Source organism: Garra rufa, chromosome 21, assembly GCF_049309525.1.
Source record: "Garra rufa chromosome 21, GarRuf1.0, whole genome shotgun sequence".
NCBI lineage: Eukaryota > Metazoa > Chordata > Actinopteri > Cypriniformes > Cyprinidae > Garra > Garra rufa.
In genome coordinates this window covers 24,704,904-24,728,126 of record NC_133381.1, presented here as the reverse complement: position 1 = coordinate 24,728,126, position 23,223 = coordinate 24,704,904, and the positions used below count along the sequence as shown (strand labels likewise).

General features: G+C 36.3%; 1 protein-coding gene across 2 annotated transcripts in view; it reads left to right on the top strand.

The window, feature by feature from the left end:
- Positions 1 to 22,029, top strand: part of rcan3 (regulator of calcineurin 3) — a 46,459-nt gene extending 24,430 nt beyond the window's left edge. Inside the window, exons 3-5 of one of the 2 annotated variants that reach the window (XM_073826935.1) lie at positions 10,225 to 10,398; positions 12,318 to 12,489; positions 19,530 to 22,029. In XM_073826935.1, coding sequence (XP_073683036.1) covers positions 10,225 to 10,398; positions 12,318 to 12,489; positions 19,530 to 19,684 — 501 coding nt within the window. In that variant the 3' untranslated portion in view covers positions 19,685 to 22,029. The remainder of the gene's footprint in view (positions 1 to 10,224; positions 10,399 to 12,317; positions 12,490 to 19,529) is intronic. The other variant, XM_073826936.1, reaches the window with a different exon arrangement.
- The last annotated feature ends 1,194 nt before the right edge of the window (positions 22,030 to 23,223 follow it).

Below are 23,223 nucleotides of genomic sequence, written 5' to 3'. Positions count from 1 at the left end.
TCACCTTTTCTTTTACACCATGTTTACTTGGATGTAATGGCTCCAGGATACACAACAGGAAGATTAGAAGCTGGTGGAGGAACTGTGATGATCTGGGCAATGTTCTGTTGGAAAACCATGTTTCTAGTCATTGATGTGGATGTCAGTTTGACACAAGCCACTTACCTCAACTTCATCGCAAGGCATTGGCCATAAAGAGTTCAAGGTGTGGTCCTGATCTCCAAATTTATCAGATGATAATCCTGGACCAACCAGTCCAATCTATGGCAGCTACAGCTCTCAATTTAAGGACATGAAGGATCTGCTGCTAACGTCTTGGTTTTTAATCAATTCTCATTTTCATGAAACTATATTGATTCTTAAATCCCAAGAATCGATTAGTCTAGCTCAGGGGTGGTGAACTCTGGTTGCTGTTTAATGTGGAGATGTTAACAGATCGCTGTAGCGCCTCAGTTTAAAAGAAGCGTTAACGCGATGCGCACATGAATTGGCAACCCAATCTCGCAGCACTTTGTACGTATTTTATTAGGTGGCTAATTTGTATGACCTCAATCGTATAAATTTGTATAATTTTTGCTAAATTGTGTTTATTTGACAAGTTCCCTAGTTCATATAAATTTGTATGAAATACCTATCCCTAACCCCTCCTCTAAACCTACTAGTCACTAGAGTCTAGACAAATCATATAAAATATGTATGAATTGGTCGTGACAGAAGCCTCATTTATAAATTGTGCGTATGCTCAGACTTGATCTAAGTGTAAGTATGCTTAAATCCACATCAACACTCGTATTTGTAAAAATTGGCTTTGAAATGGAAAAGTGCTTAGCGTCATGTCAGGGTCTGACCAGACATACACACTTTTTCTTGTCGGAGCACTGCAGGTTTTTGAAAATGTAAGCTGTTCTTGCAGCTCGCTGTTCTGAAATTAAAGGATTTGGATGTATTAATGGCATTAATTAGGAGTCGTTTACAAGGCAGAGAGCTGAAACCATACAGTGGGGCAGTTTAAGATAATTTCGATTCATAGATTTCACATCTGAAAGATGCGTACGTACGTTCATTCTATTAATCACATGTACGCATATTTGAGAGTTGAACGTAAGAACAAATTTAGGATGGTTTCTGCGCGAAATTTTCAAAAATGAATTTTATAAATGTTGAAACGGATCATCTTTTTTTTTTAACCCTTGTGCATTGTTCACATTAACTACCCTCTCGTTATGTTCGGTGATGAAAACATCCACTAAATTCAACTGCTGTAAAAATTTATCAGATAAATATATATATATATATATATATTTTAATTTCACACACACACACACACACACGCACACTATAATATGCCGTTATACTCCATAGAATTCTATGTAAAAACTAACTTTTAAACTTTTTTTGCAAAGGCCTATCTAAAGGGTTAATGGGGCCAATTGATAATCAACAGTAAAATTTACTAATTTTACCTCTTCCCAACAGGGAAAACCACAAACAATCAAGAATTCATCATTATATGGTGTCATGGCTTTGCAATCAAAAAATGTGGTTATAATGGAAGTCAATGGGACAAAAACAGCCACGAACAACAAATGAGGGAGAAAAAAATGAAAATCTGATGCTGCGCCAAAACTAACAATGCATGAAAACCAATCTTCTTACTAATCTTTCACATGTCCAAGACTGTTAAAAAGGTTAAAAAAAAATCCTTTTATATTGAAAATAAGTCATTTTGGGTTTTTTTTTTTTAATCCAAAATCAGTGACAACATTTATGAACTTGGCAATTAAAGAGTCAGTGGACGAAAACGTCCCCAACAACACATAAGGGTTAATACTTTTTTTTAATACTAGTTACAGCATGACAAACATCTGAGTTTGTTAAAAGAAAGTACAACATAGATCCTGTCTCATGTAATCGCTTGATCAGTGTTTCAACCACGCAAATACGTCAATATAAGAGCTTGTAAACGTTTACCTCAGAAAAAACTGATTCTGTGACAAACTCGTAAGTCAGCTAGAAAAATGAACTCTACACTGTAAAAAAAAAAAAAAGCCGTAAAATTTACAGTAAAAAACTGGCAGCTGTGTTGCCAGAATTTTACCGTAAAAAATATGGTAGCAATTACGGTTTACGGTTTTTACCTAATTTTGCAGGTAAATACTGTAATTTCATTAACTGACATAATGGTAATGTGAAGTACTGAAATCGGTTTTGTACCTTTGTAATACTCTGATAACCATCAAAAGCAGATGGTGATGACAACATCACATGATGAACCAAAGCCCATCATAAGGAGGATTTAAATAATAACATATTTAGAAGGTGCACAGTGTCATTCACACAAACACTAAACATGGTAACACACATAAAACTGAAATAATGAAAAAAACATTAATTTAACAACATTAGATGTAACATACAACCCTAATGTACAAAACTGCCAAGATAAAACTAAGAAGAAAAGGTTATTTCAACAACAAAAAAAAACATCAAATAAAAAAAATGAAACCGGGAATTCTGTCAATTTACGGTTATTCACTGTAAATTTTACGTTCTTTTTCCACTTCCAAAAACGGTATACTACCGTAAAATTACATGCAATATCCAACAGTTTTTCACCGTATATAGAAGGCGAACTTACCGTTAACCATTTCACAGGTTTTTATCATAGCATTTTTACAGTTTTTTTTTTACCGTTAAATTCATTTTTTACAGTGTAGAGAACATTTTGCTAAATATATGCAGCATATAAAATATTCATTATAATTTTTACTGTTCTTTAGTGTTCAGTTTATGTCTGAATAAATCTGTCATGTTTTTATGATAGCTACCGTTTAAATGTTTATATTTAAAAAACGAATTGAAGTAGAAATATAATTGCGTTAATTGTAACTTTATTATTATAAAAACTTCAGTTTGTAATTTAAGTGTTTATATAATAATCAGTTAGCTTTCAGTATTGAAGTAATGTCAGCAACTGATTCTCATTTATATTTTACAATATTAGTTAAGAGATTTTTTTTTTTTTCCTTGAGAAAATTTGGCATGTACTGTACCTGGTACAGATGTGGTCATTAAGAATAAATACAGTATATCTAAAATAATCAATAGTGTATTGAATCAAATCGCAAGCTTGTGAATCCGGATTGAATCCAGATTATGTCAAAACCCAGTCCTAGCAGATAGCATTCTATAAAAAAGATCTTGAAAGTAAATTACGGTAAAACTGTGAACTCAATGCGAAGCAACAAGTGTATTCCATAACAAAGACGGTATCAGTCACTCAGTATGTACATTTAATAATGTTAAAAAGGTTTAATATTTATGAATTAGATTATAAACGTATCCATTTCGTTGCAACTTGCAAGTGCAGTACGCTTCCAGAAGAGCCCACCCACACGCTTCTGATTGGATGTGATATTTGATTGATTCTGTCCAGTTGCGTTTTTGCGTTGCGTCTGGTGCGGACACCCAAATTGCCTGTTGCTGGAATCTTGTTGCATCGCGTGTAGTTAGGACACGGTGTAAGAAATTAGACTGTTTAATCAACACATGCTTTTCCAGAACTCAGAAATTCCCATAACGGGGAATTCTGAGATGAATATCACAGCGCCCATCTCTGAGCTTTGGAAAATCCCCTGGGGCTTTTTCATCAGGTCTGTCAGATGGATTTGTTCCCTACCATTGATTCTAGTATAAAAACCACATAGATCTGAGTGATGGCACCAATTCCACCAGAGCCAATCAGGGTGACAGCATTTGTTGTTGTTTAACTCAGTACTGATAACGCTGAGGGAAAACACAGTGCCCTTTGCATTTACAGCACTTGTGATGAATCGCTTCTGCCACTTACAGAGATTTCCTTTCACAGAAGGTCAGGGATCAGCTTCTTTTGTGCAAAACTGTTTTGTGCCTGGCAAGTTGGCACCTCACACACAGAATGGCTTGCTTGAATGAATGACTCATGTGTGACATTATGATAACATTTAGATTTTGTTTTCTGGGTCGGTCGTCCTGTTTCCAGACTGTGTTTTGGACAAAGACTTGATTTAAGGCAGCAAAAGTTCACTCATTATTCAATGACAGGCCGAACAATGAGCAACTGAATTATGGAAAGCCAAATGTGATATGGTGTTCATGAGGACATCTAAAAAAAAATTGTGCATCTGTGTTTTTGTATATATTTGTAGTTGTAATACAGTCAGTGTTTCTTTGAATCCTGCTCCAGTCTGTATCACCCAAGGGCTCTTTGATTGGCAGCTAGTCAGGGTTGTGTAACATCAGCAGGGTAATTAAAAACATCTCCCACTCATTTAACGGATTAATCTTCTTAATTATTTATGGTTCTATTCTCAGCCCAAATTCATGCTAGCGTCCCAGTGCACCATATGCCCCAGATTCTTAGGACATAATCTCTTCTTAATGGCTTTTGGTATTGAGTAAGTTTGTGTGGAGCTTGTCCTAAAGTCAGTCTCTGAGGAGACAATGCAGAAGAGCAATGCAGTGTACTAGGGCTGGTGATCAAATACTATAATTTTGCTGGTGATATTTATTTAGGCAGCTTTCCGAATATGTAGTCTTTGACTGGTAGTTCCCTACTGTATTAAAAGTTTGCTTCCAGAATAAAAATGTCCTGATAAATTACTTACCCCAATGTCATCCAAGATGTACATGTCTTTCTTTTAGTCGAAAAGAGATTAAGGTTTTTGAGGAAAGCATTCCAGGATTTTGCTTCATATAGTAGACTTCAATGGGGATTAACAACTTGAAGGTCCAAATTGCAGATTCAATGCAGCTTCAAAGGGCTCTACATGATCCCAGCTGAGGAATAAGTGTCTTATATCTAATGAAACGATCGGTCATTTTCTTAGGATTGACTTACATTTTCATATCTTGCACTAGCTCTACAATACACGTCCACAACGTCACGCATTATGTAATCACGTTGGAAAGGTCACATGTGGTTAGTTCTTCATCTGTGTACTTCAAAAAGGTATAGTAGACTGAAATACTCCATTCATACTTTAAAATCGTCTATCATCGTTGTTTTACCTCTTTTTTTTGTGAAGGGCGTTTGACTTTCTTTGCGCGCTCGCTTTGTAAACACTGGGTCGGTACTTTTGCCTAAGTCACGTGTGACCTTTCAAACGTTATGCGTGAAGTCGAGCTAGTGCAAGCCAAGCATTTGTGTTGCATTTCAATTTTTTTTTTTTAGAAAATAACCAATCGTTTTGCATAAGACCTTTATTCCTCAGCTGGGATACATTGAGAAAAATCCTAGAATGAGCAGAAATAAGTGAATGCGGTCAGCTGTAGACACTACATTACTTTGCATGTGACAGACAGAAAAAATATTGTATATTGTACTCTTCTCAGTCTGTCTCTGACTCTCTCAAACGATTCCCTCAGTCTAAGTCTCTGTGAGGTTCTCTGGCACTTCTTTTTAGAGGCTTTTTACTTCTAAGAGGCTTTTAGATGTGTTTTATTTAGAGTGTCACCATTCTAAATCTCTCTACCTCTCTTAGTCTGACTCTTTTTGTTTCGGGAATTTCTGTCCCAGGTCTGTTTACATTTCATAGTCATGTGCATTCCATATTTTTTATGCTCATACGTGGGCAGTCCTTTACTAATGCTTGACTGAAGAATTGTAATGCTTGACCTAACTAGTCAGATGCGAACTCCAAAATATTCCATTAAAAAATGACTACAGGTTACTATGAATTAATAGAAAGTTTTTGTTTTGCATTTACTTGGCTGAATTTAAATAAAAAAAATGCATATTAACAAAAGAATACCACATTATCAGTTTAATCACCCCAGTCAAGTACGTTTTTAATATGTAGCTCTTGCTTTTTGTGCTCTGTGGGGTGTGAATGATATTTTCCAGGTTGTGGTTGGCATCAGTAGTTGTAAATGTTTCTCTCTGCCCTCTATCAAAGCTGACCACAATGATCTCGTGTGTCGCCACCTGTGTTTGCTTTCCAGGCAGGTAAAAGGTGTATAATACATGTGATTGGCAGAGGTGTGAAGTGAGCCAACACACAAGCACACCTGTGCTGTTGCATAACAGAGTTACATAGGCCTTACATCACACCAGTGTCCTAAGCACTTATCAGCGATGCTCCTTTGAAAAGGGACCTGTTTTCTGCCTGTGAAACATTGGTATCAGGTTAAATAATGAGCTTTTGTTTACTGGATGCTGATGTGACCTTTGAAGTTTCGCTGTAGTGTCTGTTCATCAACCAGCAACACATTGAGAGAAGACCTCAGCTCTCCTCTTTTGATGCTAATCCATCATAATAGATACAATCATATATTTATATATTTTCTTACTATTTTTTTTTTTAATTGCATTAGGGATGCACAACATATTGATACCATCCAAAAGAAGCAAAATCTTTAAAAACAAATAATTAACTTGTAATTAAATCAAAATATTATTTGTGACCCTGAACCACAAAACCAGTCATACGGGTCAATTTTTTGAAATTGAGATTTATAGATCACCTGAAAGCTGAATAAATAAGTTTTCCCATTGATGTATGGTTTGTTTGGACAATTTTGGGCAAGGTACAGCCATTTGAAAATCTTAAATCTGAGGGTGCAAAAAAATCTAAATATTGAGAAAATTCCCTTTAAAGTTGTCTAAATGAAGTTCTTAGCAAGGCATATTACTAATCAAAAATTAAGTTTTGATATATTTACGGTTGCAGGTCTCACAAAATTTCAAAATCTCTGGTAGCCCTTCAAGCAGGTACTCTTCAGATTTTGGTAGCCCCAAAATTTATTTAACTAGCCCAAATAAAAAAAGACCATTTTTTTAATTATAGAAAATCAGATAGGAGTCTAAATGTCAATCAAAAATAATTTTCAATAAAAAATATCAAGGAATTATTTTTTTTCACTAATTGATATTTAAAAATTCTGCAGATGCACTGTAAATAAAGGCAATTGATGACCCTTTTTAAGAGCTGCACAAGTCAAATGAACAGTATGAGTAGGGTTGGACAATGTACGGTAACATATTAAGCCATAAAATGACATGATTTATAATTCAGATTTTCACAAAACAAAACATCTTATACAATGGCATTTCAGCCTTTATACTATTAAAAGGGATAAATCAAATATATAATTTATTATATTTATTTTTAAAACATAAATATTACTGTCTTAATTGTTTACATTTTTAGAAGGCACATTAACTTTTCACATTTACAACTGCATTTTGCTGCATAAAAACATGGGTCGATATTTGCAATAATCTGACTATAAACAGCTGAAAATTTGCAAATTCAGAGCGCTGAAATATTATGGTTTCCCTAGTAACGGCTAGGTACACAAAGCAGCATTAACACAGTTTTATCAGGCGTGAGATGAAAATGCCAACAAGTTTCTGAGAACAGTCAGTTCCCTTCAGATACATTCATATAAAGACGTCCGTGCCACGTTTTGACTTTGAAACGTGCAGTGCGCATATTTATTCAATAACATCATTGCCTTTTGAAGTTTTATCCAGCCCTATCGCGAGTCTTTCCGTCCCCAACTGTAACACCTTTTAAAATTATACTTAAGCCTTTTCTTATACTATTTAACATATTTAAAACTTTTTATGGCCTTACATTTGATACAACTAAATTGAAGAGTTTTTAAGGACCCACAGGAGCCCTCTACTTTAAGATGGCCCGTAGGGCAGTCCAGTGAAACATTTTGGTAGCCCGACTGGAAAACACAATAGCCCCGGAACGTCAGGCTAGCTATTTTGTGAGCCCCGTGTTGGAAATTAACAAAGTATCTTCATGGAACATGATCTTTACTTAATATCCTAATGATTTTTGGCATAAAAGAAAAAATATATAATTTTGACCTGTACAATGTATTTTTGGCTATTGTGACAAATATACCCGTGCTCAAAAAAATTGTGGTCCAGGGTCGCATACAGTAATGTTAAATGCATTTTTTTTTTTGTAAAACTCAATAATTATCTATTGTTCATATTGTACATTATAATGTTGTGATGCCTACTTTCACTTTCACAGATATTTAAAATGATTGGTTTGAATTTAGCTTTTAGTAGGCCCATATGATTTCCGTGATGTGGACGTATCGCAGAATCCAATAATAAAAATGGATTTAACTGTATAACACTAAAATGTCACAATGTCACACTCTGTGTGAATGAATGCCGCAGATGCATGGTTTCGTTTACTATGTACATACTGAAACAAAAATGATGCTCGCTGTGTTTTCAGCCCTTTTGCCGCCTCAATATATACGTACAATATATACGTACATGAACACATAAACAATCTCTAGAACTGCTCTGACAGTCACTTCATGAGAATTTTACCATTTCTTCGAGAAAAACTATCCTCATAAAATATAGTGTACAATCAGAAACTTAAAGCTCTTCATAGCTACCCGTTAAAATAAGAGTTCAGTTTAACTTGAAGGAACTGTGACAGAAATATATTACTTAATGTAATACTACTACTACTGCCACTACGCGTGTGTTCACACTTGTAGTTCGATTTGTTTGGTTCATTTGTTCGAAACCAAAAAGGAAAATGATACATTTGGTCCTGGTCCGCTTAGCGTTTACACTAGCATTTTTGACAGCGAACCTGAAGATACTGAACCTAAAGACATTGTGATACGTCCACAACCTGATTGGTCGGGTTGAGTGACATATTTTGTGACGGAACTCACCAAAAAAAGGAAAAGGTGTGTTCGACTTAAAGCGGCACTAAGCTGGCCGATCAGTGAATGGGTACTTTGATGTAATAGACCCGCAGAATACACCTAATGCCATCTGCTGGACTAAGTGCGCATTGTTGTGTGTATATGATTTCATTTTCACCACCTGCAAACTCGCAAAGAACTCATAAAAGGCACTTTACCTTATCTTTTTTCCACGTTTGCCCTCTGCTCGTTTTGTTTTGGACACACCGCCTGTTCCCTTTGTGAAGTCATGTCGCATACCGTCGCATCTTGTCACTACTTCCTGTTTTTGGTTAGTTTAGAAGTATTTGGTCCGCGTTGTGTTCATATTTCATTCGAACCGCACCAGAGTTCGTTTGAAAGCAGGCCGAATTCCATCTTTTTAGCGGTCTTGGTCCGCTTGTTTGGTGCGCACCAGGGTTCGGATGGCAGCGTTCACACTTACTCAAATGAACCAGAGCAATCGCACCAGAGATCCTTTAAATCGAATCACACATGACAAGTGTGAACACACCCTAAAATTATTATTAAAACATTGTTTTTTTAAATATTTACCAGAATATTAACCAGAAAGGTTATTTACCAGAATTTATTTAGCATTTATCTTTATTTAGCATTTCATCTTCGGATCACAAATTAAGATATTTTTGATGAAATCCAAGAGCTTTCTGACCCCGCATAGACAGCAACACAACTGACACGTTTAAAGCCCAGAAAGGTAGCAACGATATTGTTAAAAAGGTACATCTGTCTATGTTGGCCCAGAAAGCTCATCAAAAATATCTTAATTTGTGTTCCAAAGATGAACGAAGGTCTTTACAGGTTTAAAACAACACAAGGGTGAGTAATTAATGACAGAATTTTCATTTTTGGATTAACTAACCTTTTAACCAGTACTAAAAAAAAAAAAAAATCATTATTTTAGCTAGTATTTATTTTACATGCCACACGCTCTCCCTTACACACAAAGAGCTGGCGTGTCATGAAGGCGGATATCCACTCCTTCCACCCGGGTAGTGTGTAAATCTACACCGTTTGCAGGAAACACTCAGAGCTGCACATGAATAAGTGATTGACACATCCCCTCTTGTTACAGTGTCTGAGTTCAAAACAAACCTTCTCTATGTGTGGGAACAGAAACACTGATATGCAAACACAAACTTGCTGCATGTGGACAGCAAAAATTATTATTATTCTAACAGGAGAGTGTAAAAAATATCAAAGATATATCAGATCCTTTTGTAAATCTAGAATTTGTTCTAGTATCCTTGAATGAACTTTCTGTTTTATTTTCTTCCTGTCACCGTTCGTTCTTTACTTGCTTCGTCAGCACACTAAAGGTCACACTTCATATTTCACCTGCCCCCATCTATTTGAAACCATCCAAATCAGCACTGCTGGGTCCTGTACTGTGCTTCTAGGGCATCAGCAGAATTGTGAAATCACACTGCAAAACATTTACAGCAAACATGAGTTATGAATTGTTTTGTTTGTAATTCTCCTCAGGAGCGGTTTGAGGCTCTGTTCAGGATCTATGATGATCAGACGTCCTTCCAGATGTTCAAGAGTTTCAGAAGAGTTCGGATCAGCTTTAGCACTCCAGAGGCTGCCGCACGTGCACGCATCGAGCTCCACGAATCAGATTTCAACGGCACGAAACTAAAACTCTACTTCGCACAGGTCAGTGTTTTGACCTAAATTAAATTAAATTAAATTAAAGGGATAGTTCCTCCAAAAATCTAAATTCTGTTATTTATTCACCCTCATATTGTTTTAAACCTGTATGGAGGGGTTGTCAAACTCCAAAGATGTACAAAATAACACTATAAGATTAGTCCATATGACTTGGGGACTATATTAAAATACTACAAAGATAAATTTCCAAGCTGACTGAAATGTGCAAACCAAAAATTATTCAGACACCAGATAATTTTTTTTTTTTACTAGTAAGTGCAAGACACTATGGTTAATTTATGTAAGTGAGGATAGCAAAATATAGTAAACTGTGACATATTATACCCCAAATTCTTCATACAGTGGACTACCAGTAAAATTGATCAAAATTTGAGATAAAATTGATAATTGATAAAAATTTGACTATTTTGTTACATACCGTTCTATCAGTTTCTGACATTATCAAGATGAATTTGTTCTGAGACCGTTTAACTCTGAGTTCTTGTCATATTTTATTACCAAACTATAGCGAATAAACTGTGATAATTTGAGAAATGTTGAAGGTGCCTGAATAAATTGTGGTTTGACTGTACAATTCTGTTCAAAAGTTTGATGTTGGTAGGATTTTTTTTAATAAAAAAAGACTAATTCTGAATATATTTGATCAAAAATACCGTAAAAACTGATATTGTGAAATACTATTACAATTTATTATATCAAATAAATCTTTTCTTTAATTTCTATATTAATATATTTTAAAATGTCATTTATTCCTGTGATTGCAATGCTACATTTTCAGCAGCCATTACTGTAGTCTTCAGTGTCACAGGATCCTTCAGAAATTATAATACGCGGTTTGAATTGCTAATATGCTGAAAATATTTTTGTAAATATTGTGCATATTTTTGCGGACACAAAACATTTGAACAGCAGTGCAAGTCTTTATTTATTAACATTTATTTGTCATTTTTCATAATTTTGCCCATATAGCCCATGTTCTAACTCATATGTTTATATGTTATTAGTTTTTGTGTTGAACACAAAAGTAGATTTTTTTGTATATTATGTTTAAGCATTTTTTTTAATCTAACATCCATAAAAAATATCCCAAAACTAATACATAAAAAAAAGAAAAGACAAGCAAATAATCATACCGTGTTCTTTTACTTGCATTAAGTTTGTTGCTACACCAGATGTATATGAGGAAGTGCATAGCAAGTTTGTAACATTAACATTATGATTCAAGCAAGGTCCATAAGGTGTTTGATCCTTTTAACACACTGTCTTTGACAATTATAGGAACATTATAGGAAGCAACATGAACTGAGATCTTGGGACTGTCAGTGTAACATTAGCAGGAGACCAGAGGAGAGAACACGAGAGTTTAGTTCTTCATTTCTCCTCTCAGAGGTCTGTCAGCTGGGGATAGTCAAAAGAACACCCAGTTCTCAGCACAGAAACACACACACACACACACACACAATGTGGAGACCTTCGTGTGTGACCAATCATCATTGCTATTAATTATGTGAAATCAGACAGACAGAGTTATATTTCTAAATCATTAAGTAGTAAATGTGCTCCATGTGTTTTATTCAGAACACTAAAGAGTGGACACACTCCTCACAATGGTGCTGTGTATTTGTGTGCTGCTGTGTGGGAGTGCGGATATTATCTAGGACACTGTGTGTCTTTTAACCAGTGAAAGAATGGTCTGTTTCCTTCTGAGAGATGTAACTATGGTGAGAGTATTCCTTCAAATCAATTAGATCTGGGCCTGAACTGTGCTATATTTAGCTTTGAAGATGCATTTAATTTAAAAGGAGAACAAGAGTATTTTTTTGTTTGTTTGTTTGTTTGTTTGTTTGCATTGTTTGGTTTTGTTTTGCGCTTTACCACCCCGTCTTTTGTCTTTCGGGCCACAGGTGCAGAATTCAGGGGACGATATGGACAAGACATACCTTGCCCCACCTCAACCTGTCAAGCAGTTCCTCATCTCTCCACCTGCGTCCCCACCTGTGGGATGGAGCCAGAGTGAAGATGCCACACCTGTGATCAACTACGACCTGCTGTGTGCTGTGGCCAAACTGGGACCAGGTACAAAACACACATAAGAGTCATCATACAAGCATATGCCACTTACTCCCACACATACTACCATGCTGTGCTGAGGGTAAGTGTTTGTAACCATCTGGACCAAATGTCTGTGTCCTCACTGTCTCAAATACAGATTTTCACACCAACAGTGGATAAACGCACTTGCAAACTTCTTATCTCTAGACAGATAACTAAACACTAACATTTACAGCTAAAAATGTCATAAATCAAATACTTTATTAAAGTGTTCTTTGTAAAGGGCAGTCTACTGTATTATGAATTAAAACGGAAAGAACGCTAAATTATATTAAAAAGATGCTGTATTGTAAATGTTTTTAAGTTTTTTATTTTTATTTTGCTGCCTTATGTTAAACTGCTTTAAATTACTTTTTCCCCTCCCACATCGATCTACACTCCATACACCATAATGGCAAAGCAAAACACAGGTTTTTAACATCTTTGCAAAAACAAATGATTTCATTGCATAAGTATTCATACCCTTATCTGGGACAGTTGAAATTTAGCTTAGGAGCATTTCATATTGCTTGTAGATGTTAGTACACTTCGGGTGAAAACCTGTGGCAAATTCATTTGAATGGTTATGATTTGGAAAGACACAAATCTTAATAAAAAGGTCTAACAGTTGAAAATGCATATTAGAGCAAAAACCAAGCCCTGAGGTCCAAATAACTGCCTGTAGAGCTCAGAAACAGGATTGCATCAAGCCACACAACTGGGAAAGAATTCAGAAAAAAAAATCATCTGTATTTAAGGTTCACAGAAGCATCAAGCATGTAGTCTCTATTACCCTTAATGAAAGAAGTTTAAAACAACCATGACTCTTCATAGAGCTGGCCTCCTGGCCAAACTGAGCAATTGATAGAGAGAAGGGCCTTTGTTAGAGTGCTGACCAAGAAACTGATGGTCACTCTAATTGAGCTTCATGATCATAGGCAAAGATAGGAAAGACCTACAGAAGGACAAACATCCCTGCAACACTCCACCAATCCAGTCTTTATAGCGGTGTGGCAAGACTCAATCCTCTTCTTAGTGAATACACATTAAAAACACACTTGCAATTTGCAAAAATGCACCTAAAGGACCCTCAGACTGTGAGAAAGAAGATTCTCTGGTCTGATGAACCTCAATCCCAAGCATCATGTTTTAAGGAATCCAGGCACTGCTCATCACTTTAAGAGTATCATCTGAGTATCAGAGTATCATACTGAAGAGTATCATCAGTAAAGTGTGCTGGTAGGAGCCTCATGCTGTGGGGCTGTTTTTTAAGTGACAGGGACTGAAGTACTCATCAGAGTAAAAGGAAAGCTCATTGCACCAAAATATTGAGATAGCCTTAATTAAAACCCAGTCCAGAGCATTCAGAACCTCAGACTGGGCAGAAGGTTCACCTTTTAACAGGACAATGATCCTACGCACACAGCAAGAGTGGCTTATAGACAGCTCTGTGAATGTCCTTGAGTGGACCAGCTGGAGCCTATGCTTGAACCTAATCAAATATTTCTGGAGAAACCTGAAAATGTGTCTGCCCCCTTCCAACCAAGATAATTGCCAAATGCAGATGTGCAAAGCTTGTCATACAAAAAGAGACTTGAGGCTGTAAAGGTGCTTCAGCCAAGTACGTTAAGTAGTTAAGGGTATGAATACTTATGCAATGTACTTATTTCAGTTCAGTTTCTATTTTTTTAAATAAAATTACGAAGTTGTGACAATTCTGTTTTTGGTTTGTAATTATGGTGTATAGAGTGTAGATTGATGTGGGGAAAAAATTAATTTAAAGCAGTTTCACATAAGGCAGCAACGTAAAACTTGAAAAAAAAAAATAAAGGGGTATGAATACTTTTGCAAGGCACTGTATATTTTCAACCAACGTGTTAATGTGTGATCAAATAACGTGTTTAAAACCTAAACTGTAGTAGGTTAAATGTGGCAGCAGTAAACAGAAATGGACGGTTACACCGTTTTCAGATGTTCCTTCTCATGTGTGCCGTGTCTGCGCCCCCTGCTGGTACATATCACAACACACACACTGACTTCCTGCCATGACAAACCTCTTATCAGTCTCGCTCGTTACTATAGAAACCCTTAACCCTCATTCTGTTTCTAAGTGTTTGTGTTCTCAGTGGTGGTGCTTCTATAACTTAATCTTGGGGATGTAACATATATCTGTTTACTAAATGTTTTAATCTTTTAATGGCTTTCAAAACTAATTTCATTTGTTAGTAAGAGTACATTTATCTACAAAACGATAGTAAAAACAATTAATCTAACACAAAATGTTCCAATCTTCATATCTGGATTACTGAGTTACCTGGTTTTAATTGTTGATGATATGACATAATTCGGGACTGTTCCGCTCTTCAAAGCTCATATAACAGTTGTCGTTATAGCAACAAGACCATAAGATCAAACATGCTAAGTGTTTTGTTTATTTAACACAAACGGGATCAAATCATTAAAGAGGTGAAAGTCTGTACCAGTGGCTTCTTAGAAGAACTAGAAGTAAACAAAAAGATATTTTTGCCACTAGTTAAACGTGCTGCTTCTTTTTCTTAGGCTATATTATTATTATTAATATAATAGTAGTTGTTGCCATTAATGATAGATAGATTTTTTTTTTTAGGATTTTTTTTAGATAGACAATTCTTTATTTGGTTATGTTGCTTTGCAGCACGTTTCTGTATTTGGTTGTGTTGTGAGTATTTGCAGCATTTCTGTATTTGGTTGTGTTGCGAGTATTTGCAACACTTCTGTATTTGGTTGTGTTGTGAGTATTTGCAGCATTTCTGTATTTGGTTGTGTTGCGAGTATTTGCAACACTTCTGTATTTGGTTGTCTTTGCAGCACATTTCTGTATTTGGTTGTGTTGCGAGTATTTGCAACACTTCTGTATTTGGTTGTGTTGCTTTGCAGCACATTTCTGTATTTGGTTGTGTTGTGAGTGTTTGCAGTGTGTTTACAAATACAGAAAAGGCCTGCAAATACTCGCAACACAACCAAATACAGAAGTGTTGCAAATACTCGCGACACAATCAAATAAAGAAACGGGCTGCAAACACTTGCAACATAACCAAATACAGAAATGTGCTGCAAAGACAACCAAATACAGAAGTGTTGCAAATACTCGCAACACAACCAAATACAGAAATGTGCTGCAAAGACAACCAAATACAGAAGTGTTGCAAATACTCGCAACACAACCAAATACAGAAATGTGCTGCAAAGACAACCAAATACAGAAGTGTTGCAAATACTCGCAACACAACCAAATACAGAAACGTGCTGCAAAGACAACCAAATACAGAAATGTGCTGCAAAGACAACCAAATACAGAAGTGTTGCAAATACTCGCAACACAACCAAATACAGAAGTGTTGCAAATACTCGCAACACAACCAAATACAGAAACGTGCTGCAAAGCAACACAACCAAATACAGAAGTGTTGCAAATACTCGCAACACAACCAGATACAGAAACGTGCTGCAAAGCAACACAACCACATACAGAAGTGTTGCAAATACTCGCAACACAACCAAATACAGAAGTGTTGCAAATACTCCCAACACAACCAGATACAGAAACATGCTGCAAAACAACACAACCACATACAGAAGTGTTGCAAATACTCGCAACACAACCAAATACAGAAATGTGCTGCAAAGCAACACAACCAAATACAGAAGTGTTGCAAATACTCGCAACACAACCAAATACAGAAATGTGCTGCAAAGACAACCAAATACAGAAGTGTTGCAAATACTCGCAACACAACCAAATACAGAAACGTGCTGCAAAGCAACACAACCAAATACAGAAGTGTTGCAAATACTCGCAACACAACCAAATACAGAAACGTGCTGCAAAGCAACACAACCAAATACAGAAGTGTTGCAAATACTCGCAACACAACCAAATACAGAAACGTGCTGCAAAGCAACACAACCAAATACAGAAGTGTTGCAAATACTCGCAACACAACCAAATACAGAAATGTGCTGCAAAGCAACACAACCAAATACAGAAGTGTTGCAAATACTCGCAACACAACCAAATACAGAAACGTGCTGCAAAGACAACCAAATACAGAAGTGTTGCAAATACTCGCAACACAACCAGATACAGAAACATGCTGCAAAGCAACACAACCACATACAGAAGTGTTGCAAATACTCGCAACACAACCAAATACAGAAATGTGCTGCAAAGCAACACAACCAAATACAGAAGTGTTGCAAATACTCGCAACACAACCAAATACAGAAATGTGCTGCAAAGACAACCAAATACAGAAGTGTTGCAAATACTCGCAACACAACCAAATACAGAAACGTGCTGCAAAGCAACACAACCAAATACAGAAGTGTTGCAAATACTCGCAACACAACCAAATACAGAAACGTGCTGCAAAGCAACACAACCAAATACAGAAGTGTTGCAAATACTCGCAACACAACCAAATACAGAAACGTGCTGCAAAGCAACACAACCAAATACAGAAGTGTTGCAAATACTCGCAACACAACCAAATACAGAAACGTGCTGCAAAGCAACACAACCAAATACAGAAGTGTTGCAAATACTCGCAACACAACCAGATACAGAAACGTGCTGCAAAGCAACACAACCACATACAGAAGTGTTGCAAATACTCGCAACACAACCAAATACAGAAATGTGCTGCAAAGCAACACAACCAAATACAGAAGTGTTGCAAATACTCGCAACACAACCAAATACAGAAATGTGCTGCAAAGACAACCAAATACAGAAGTGTTGCAAATACTCGCAACACAACCAAATACAGAAACGTGCTGCAAAGCAACACAACCAAATACAGAAGTGTTGCAAATACTCGCAACACAACCAAATACAGAAACGTGCTGCAAAGCAACACAACCAAATACAGAAGTGTTGCAAATACTCGCAACACAACCAAATACAGAAACGTGCTGCAAAGCAACACAACCAAATACAGAAGTGTTGCAAATACTCGCAACACAACCAGATACAGAAACGTGCTGCAAAGCAACACAACCAAATACAGAAGTGTTGCAAATACTCGCAACACAACCAAATACAGAAATGTGCTGCAAAGCAACACAACCAAATACAGAAGTGTTGCAAATACTCGCAACACAACCAAATACAGAAATGTGCTGCAAAGACAACCAAATACAGAAGTGTTGCAAATACTCACAACACAACCAAATATAGAAACGGGCTGCAAAGCAACACAACCAAATACAGAAGTGTTGCAAATACTCGCAACACAACCAAATACAGAAATGTGCTGCAAAGACAACCAAATACAGAAGTGCTGCAAATACTCACAACACAACCAAATATAGAAACGGGCTGCAAAGCAACACAACCAAATACAGAAGTGTTGCAAATACTCGCAACACAACCAAATACAGAAATGTGCTGCAAATACTCACAACACAACCAAATACAGAAACGTGCTGCAAAGCAACACAACCAAATACAGAAGTGTTGCAAATACTCACAACACAACCAAATATAGAAACGGGCTGCAAAGCAACACAACCAAATACAGAAGTGTTGCAAATACTCGCAACACAACCAAATACAGAAATGTGCTGCAAAGACAACCAAATACAGAAGTGTTGCAAATACTCGCAACACAACCAAATACAGAAATGTGCTGCAAATACTCACAACACAACCAAATACAGAAATGTGCTGCAAAGACAACCAAATACAGAAGTGTTGCAAATACTCGCAACACAACCAAATACAGAAATGTGCTGCAAAGACAACCAAATACAGAAGTGTTGCAAATACTCACAACACAACCAAATATAGAAACGGGCTGCAAAGCAACACAACCAAATACAGAAGTGTTGCAAATACTCGCAACACAACCAAATACAGAAATGTGCTGCAAAGACAACCAAATACAGAAGTGCTGCAAATACTCACAACACAACCAAATATAGAAACGGGCTGCAAAGCAACACAACCAAATACAGAAGTGTTGCAAATACTCGCAACACAACCAAATACAGAAATGTGCTGCAAATACTCACAACACAACCAAATACAGAAATGTGCTGCAAAGACAACCAAATACAGAAGTGTTGCAAATACTCGCAACACAACCAAATACAGAAATGTGCTGCAAAGACAACCAAATACAGAAGTGTTGCAAATACTCACAACACAACCAAATATAGAAACGGGCTGCAAATACTCCCAACACAAGCACAAACAGAAATGCTGCAAATACTCGCAACACAACCAAATACAAAAGTATTTGCAGCACGTTTCTGTATTTGGTTGTGTTGTGAGTATTTGCAGCATGTTTCTGCATTTAATTTGTGTTGCGAGTATTTGCATGTTTACAAATACAGAAACGACCTGCAAATACTCTCAACACAACACAAATACAGAAACGTGCTGCAAAGCAACACAACCAAATACAGAAGTGCTGCATATACCTGCGACAACCAAATATAGAAACGCATTGCAAATACTCACAACACAACCAAATACAGAAGTGCTGCAAATACCCACGACACAACCAAATACAAAAACGCGCTACAAAATACGTGCAACACAAATACAGAAATGTGCTGCAAGTACAGAAAACCGCTACAAATACTCACAACACAACCAAATACAAAAAAAACGTGTTGCAAGTAACACAGACCACAATGGAATCCTTTTAAAATTATCATGGTTTTAATGTAAATAAAACCAAAAACCATGGTTACTATACTTTTACTATAATAAAATGGGTACCTACAGCTTTAGGGTTTATGTTACCTTAAAATTTACATTAGCTGTACAGTTTGTCCAACCCATTGTCCAAATTCTTGTTTTCGGGTAGTCATTGTTTAACAATTTTTTCCCAGTACATCACAGGTCAACATTTGGTTCAATAGACAATGCAAACATGACGAAAGTAGTATGTCCGGGAATTTATTTAAGTAACAATGTAAGTTTTTAGTAGGTCGGTTTATTTCAAAAGCTCTTCATCTTTTATCTATCTCTCTAGGTGAGAAGTACGAGCTGCATGCGGGTACAGAGTCCACTCCCAGCGTGGTGGTCCACGTGTGCGAGAGCGAAAATGAGGAAGAGGAAGAAGCCCGGCCAAAAGCCAAGATTGTCCAGACCAGACGCCCCGACGCCCCCCCGAAAATCTACAACTAAAACCTTCGGCACACTGCACACATTCTTCTCTCTCTGTCTCTTTCTCTCATCCAGGGAAAGGCACGCTTTATTTCAATATAAAAAAAGCTAAACTAAGAAACGGATGGATTTGGAGGGGTGCTCCGTGCACAGGTGACGTGTGGTGTTCTGAACTAAACTCGTGGACTGAACACACTGTCTCACTGCTGCCTCACGGGACAGCCAGGGGGCGATGAGCTTGCGACCCCCCTCTCACAATCATAGCACTTTCATTCCCTCATTTAGAGTCTTTGTACTGTAGCATCGAAGAGCAGTAATTGTATTTAACAGTCGTAGAAGTAGGTTACATGTAAACTTTGTTACCGTTTGTCACTTTGATTGATCATCAAAGAAAATAACGCTTTAAAAAAAAGGAAGCGGATTCATTCTGCTTTCTCCGTTTCTCTCGACAGCCGCGTCCGCGTTTATCTCCGTATCGGTCAGGTTGGCACACCTGCGGAGGTGACGCGGCTCGCTGGGATTGTGACCCGTGTGCATATTTACGCCTGTTCATACCACGCTAGGAATGGGATGACAAGTTTGATGGAAATGATAAAAACGAAGGTGTCGATTGAAGTGTTTCTGTTATGATGAGCGGGTGTTAAACGTTTGTTTACTAAGTTGGGTGTGCATTATTCTTACTGTGTATTTGATACCACACATTTTTGCATGCGAACTGCCGTATTTTATACTCTGTTAAAGCAAGTTTAAGCATATCTGATCGCTCTTTCAGAAGGATTGGAAAGCGAAGAAACAGTAAGGTGTTGACATTTTGTACTTGTATAGCGCATCATTCACTCACAGGCCAGGCAAACAACTTGGAAAAAGCACATGGTCTTAGTTTTACACCATCTCTTATTGAAACGAGTTTTCATATCTTAGATTTACGAGAGTGGCTCAGAACCACTGTGTGAACTCTTATCTACTGTCATATCAATGTTAACTGTTACGTTGTGAATTTTGCATTGACAGATCAAATCTTAATCGGACCGAAAAATGAAAATTCTGTCAACATTTACTCATTTACTCCAAACCTGTATGATTTCTTTCTTCTGTGGAGCATAAGTTTTGATGCCCATTGACTCGCATTGTATGGACATTGAGAAGTCTCTCAAAACATCTTTTATGTTCCACAGAAGAAAGCAAGTCACACAAGTTTGGAGAATGAGAAAGTGTAATTTTTTTGGATGAACCATCCTAGTCCTAGTAGTTTTTTGTCTCAGAAATCTTCATTTTCTTCTAGTTTATACATTTCCGCTGTGTTAATTCATACCAAAATAGTTGAAAATGTCATTTTAAGATGTTTTTTAGTAATAATGTACAGTCAGAGAAGTCGAATACCACGATTGGCCAATGAGATTGAGGATTGCAGAGAGGCTTGTAAAGATGGCAGTTAAATTAGCCTTATAAAAAGTCACATTTAATCAAAAAAAAAAAAAAAAGAAAATCCAGTTAAATATTGAGTGATATTCAGTCATATTTTACAATGTGATATCATGTAATCACATTAAAAAAACAAATAACTGTGATGATATTCATGTGACTTTATTAATTGCCTTGCTCCCTTGCTTTCATGTAAGACAAAAGAAGTGTTTTGTTTAAAAGCCAATCCTTCAGTGATGAAGAACTCCTTTAGCAAATAACTTAAATAAGAAATAAAACAGGAATTTAACTTTTACTTTATTTTTTGTACTTCTGCATGCTGTGACTTTTCCATAGATGCAGTCTTTCCCATTTGTATCTGACTCTGAATGCAGCCCTTTCCTCCTGCCTGTTTCATCCCGTTGTGTTTTTGGGTGTTCAGTCAATACAGGGGAGAAACAACTAATGGTGAACAAAGCTCTTGAGTTATTGATAACCAGCATGAACAAATGTTTTTGTGTGCTAACCTTTAAGACAAAAGGATAGAAGTGAACACAAGAAGCGAATTTGTACTGCGTTGTAAGATAAGCCTATCATTGGCAGCATAATGTATTGATATTTTTTACTGTCTTTAAGGCTGTCGCAGTTGCTTCGTATCAGTAAAATCTTGTCTTTTTTAAAGATAGTCAGATTTATCACCATTGCTGTTCTGTTTGGATATAGATATTGTCTAGTACTGTAACTGTAGTTCATAACCTGTGAACACGAAGCAATAATTTACAGTTATATGTCCGTGTCCCGTATGGTATGTTGTTTTTTTTCTTTTTCTTTTTTGGCAGAGCTCTTCTCTGACTCTTAGCTTGCTTTTGTTTGTGTAAATATGATTGTCATTGTTTCCCATTGGCATATAAATATATAAATAAAGATATATAAAGAAATGATTCTTAAAATAAAAAATAAAAAAGTGTTGTAATGTGTTTCTTTGACCCTTATGGAAGATGAAATGAAATCTATTATGATTCAATACTGAATAACGTTAATTGGCACCGTATTTAATTAATCATAGCTGAATAGGAATTCCCCACTAATATATACATTTACGGAAACTGTGTGTCCGTCTCTTCCTCATTCCATCTGTGTTTAAAGAAGCGGGCAAAAACGTATTTTCTGAATAGATGTTTTATGTCTTTATCTCATTAAATGTAAAAACCATTTCAAATTCAGATTGTGCCAAGCTCTATATATATCTCAGTTGTACTTATTGTCTCTTTTCTTTTTTTTAAACCAAAGGTAGGTTTAACTGTCAAACAATTAGCCTACTTTCCAGTATCCACTTTTATGTGACAATAAAAGGAGGTTCCTCTCCACCTCACCAGGGGAGAATGGGACACACCTGATTTTTGTTTTTATCTGTTAATAAGGAGATCCCAGCCCAGTCTCCTGGGATACAAATACTGATACGAAGATACTAATTATGCACGCTCTCACATGTCCTGTTGGGAATTATTCTTTGAGAGAGCTTGTGAATCATATTTAGTAGCTTTGAACACGATGTACTACTAGAACTAGATCTGCCTGAAATTGTAACGTTGTTTTTTTCCCCTTGAATTATGCAATTCAAGGTGTATACTGAAAATCTGCTGATAAACACTGAGTACAATACAAGGAATGTAATATATACTGAAGATTGGATCGCTTATACTGTACAATCTGAACGTGTATTATCAACTTTTTCATTTATAAATAAAGCACAAAGTGGCTGCAAAAATATTTGGACACTAAGTCACACTTCAAATGTATAAAATGTCATTGTATAATCTTAAAATATGATACTAAATAAATAAAATAAATATTTAATAAGAAGTTTGCTATGGGTGCATATTCAAATTCTGGCCGATACCAGAATAGATAAGAATTTTTTTTTTTACATATAGGTGATAACTATTGAAGCCCGTTTTGACCACTGAATAAAAAAATTGAAAAATGTTATTGCGACTTTTTTCCTCGCAATTGTGAGTTTAAATCTTCAACTTTTTTTCTTAGAATTGTGTCATACAAACTCTCAATTCCGACTACTCAGTTTTGAGAAATGTAGTCAGAATTGCGTGATATAAACTCGCTAGTTGCGAGACATAAACGGTCAGTTTTCAAAAATAAAG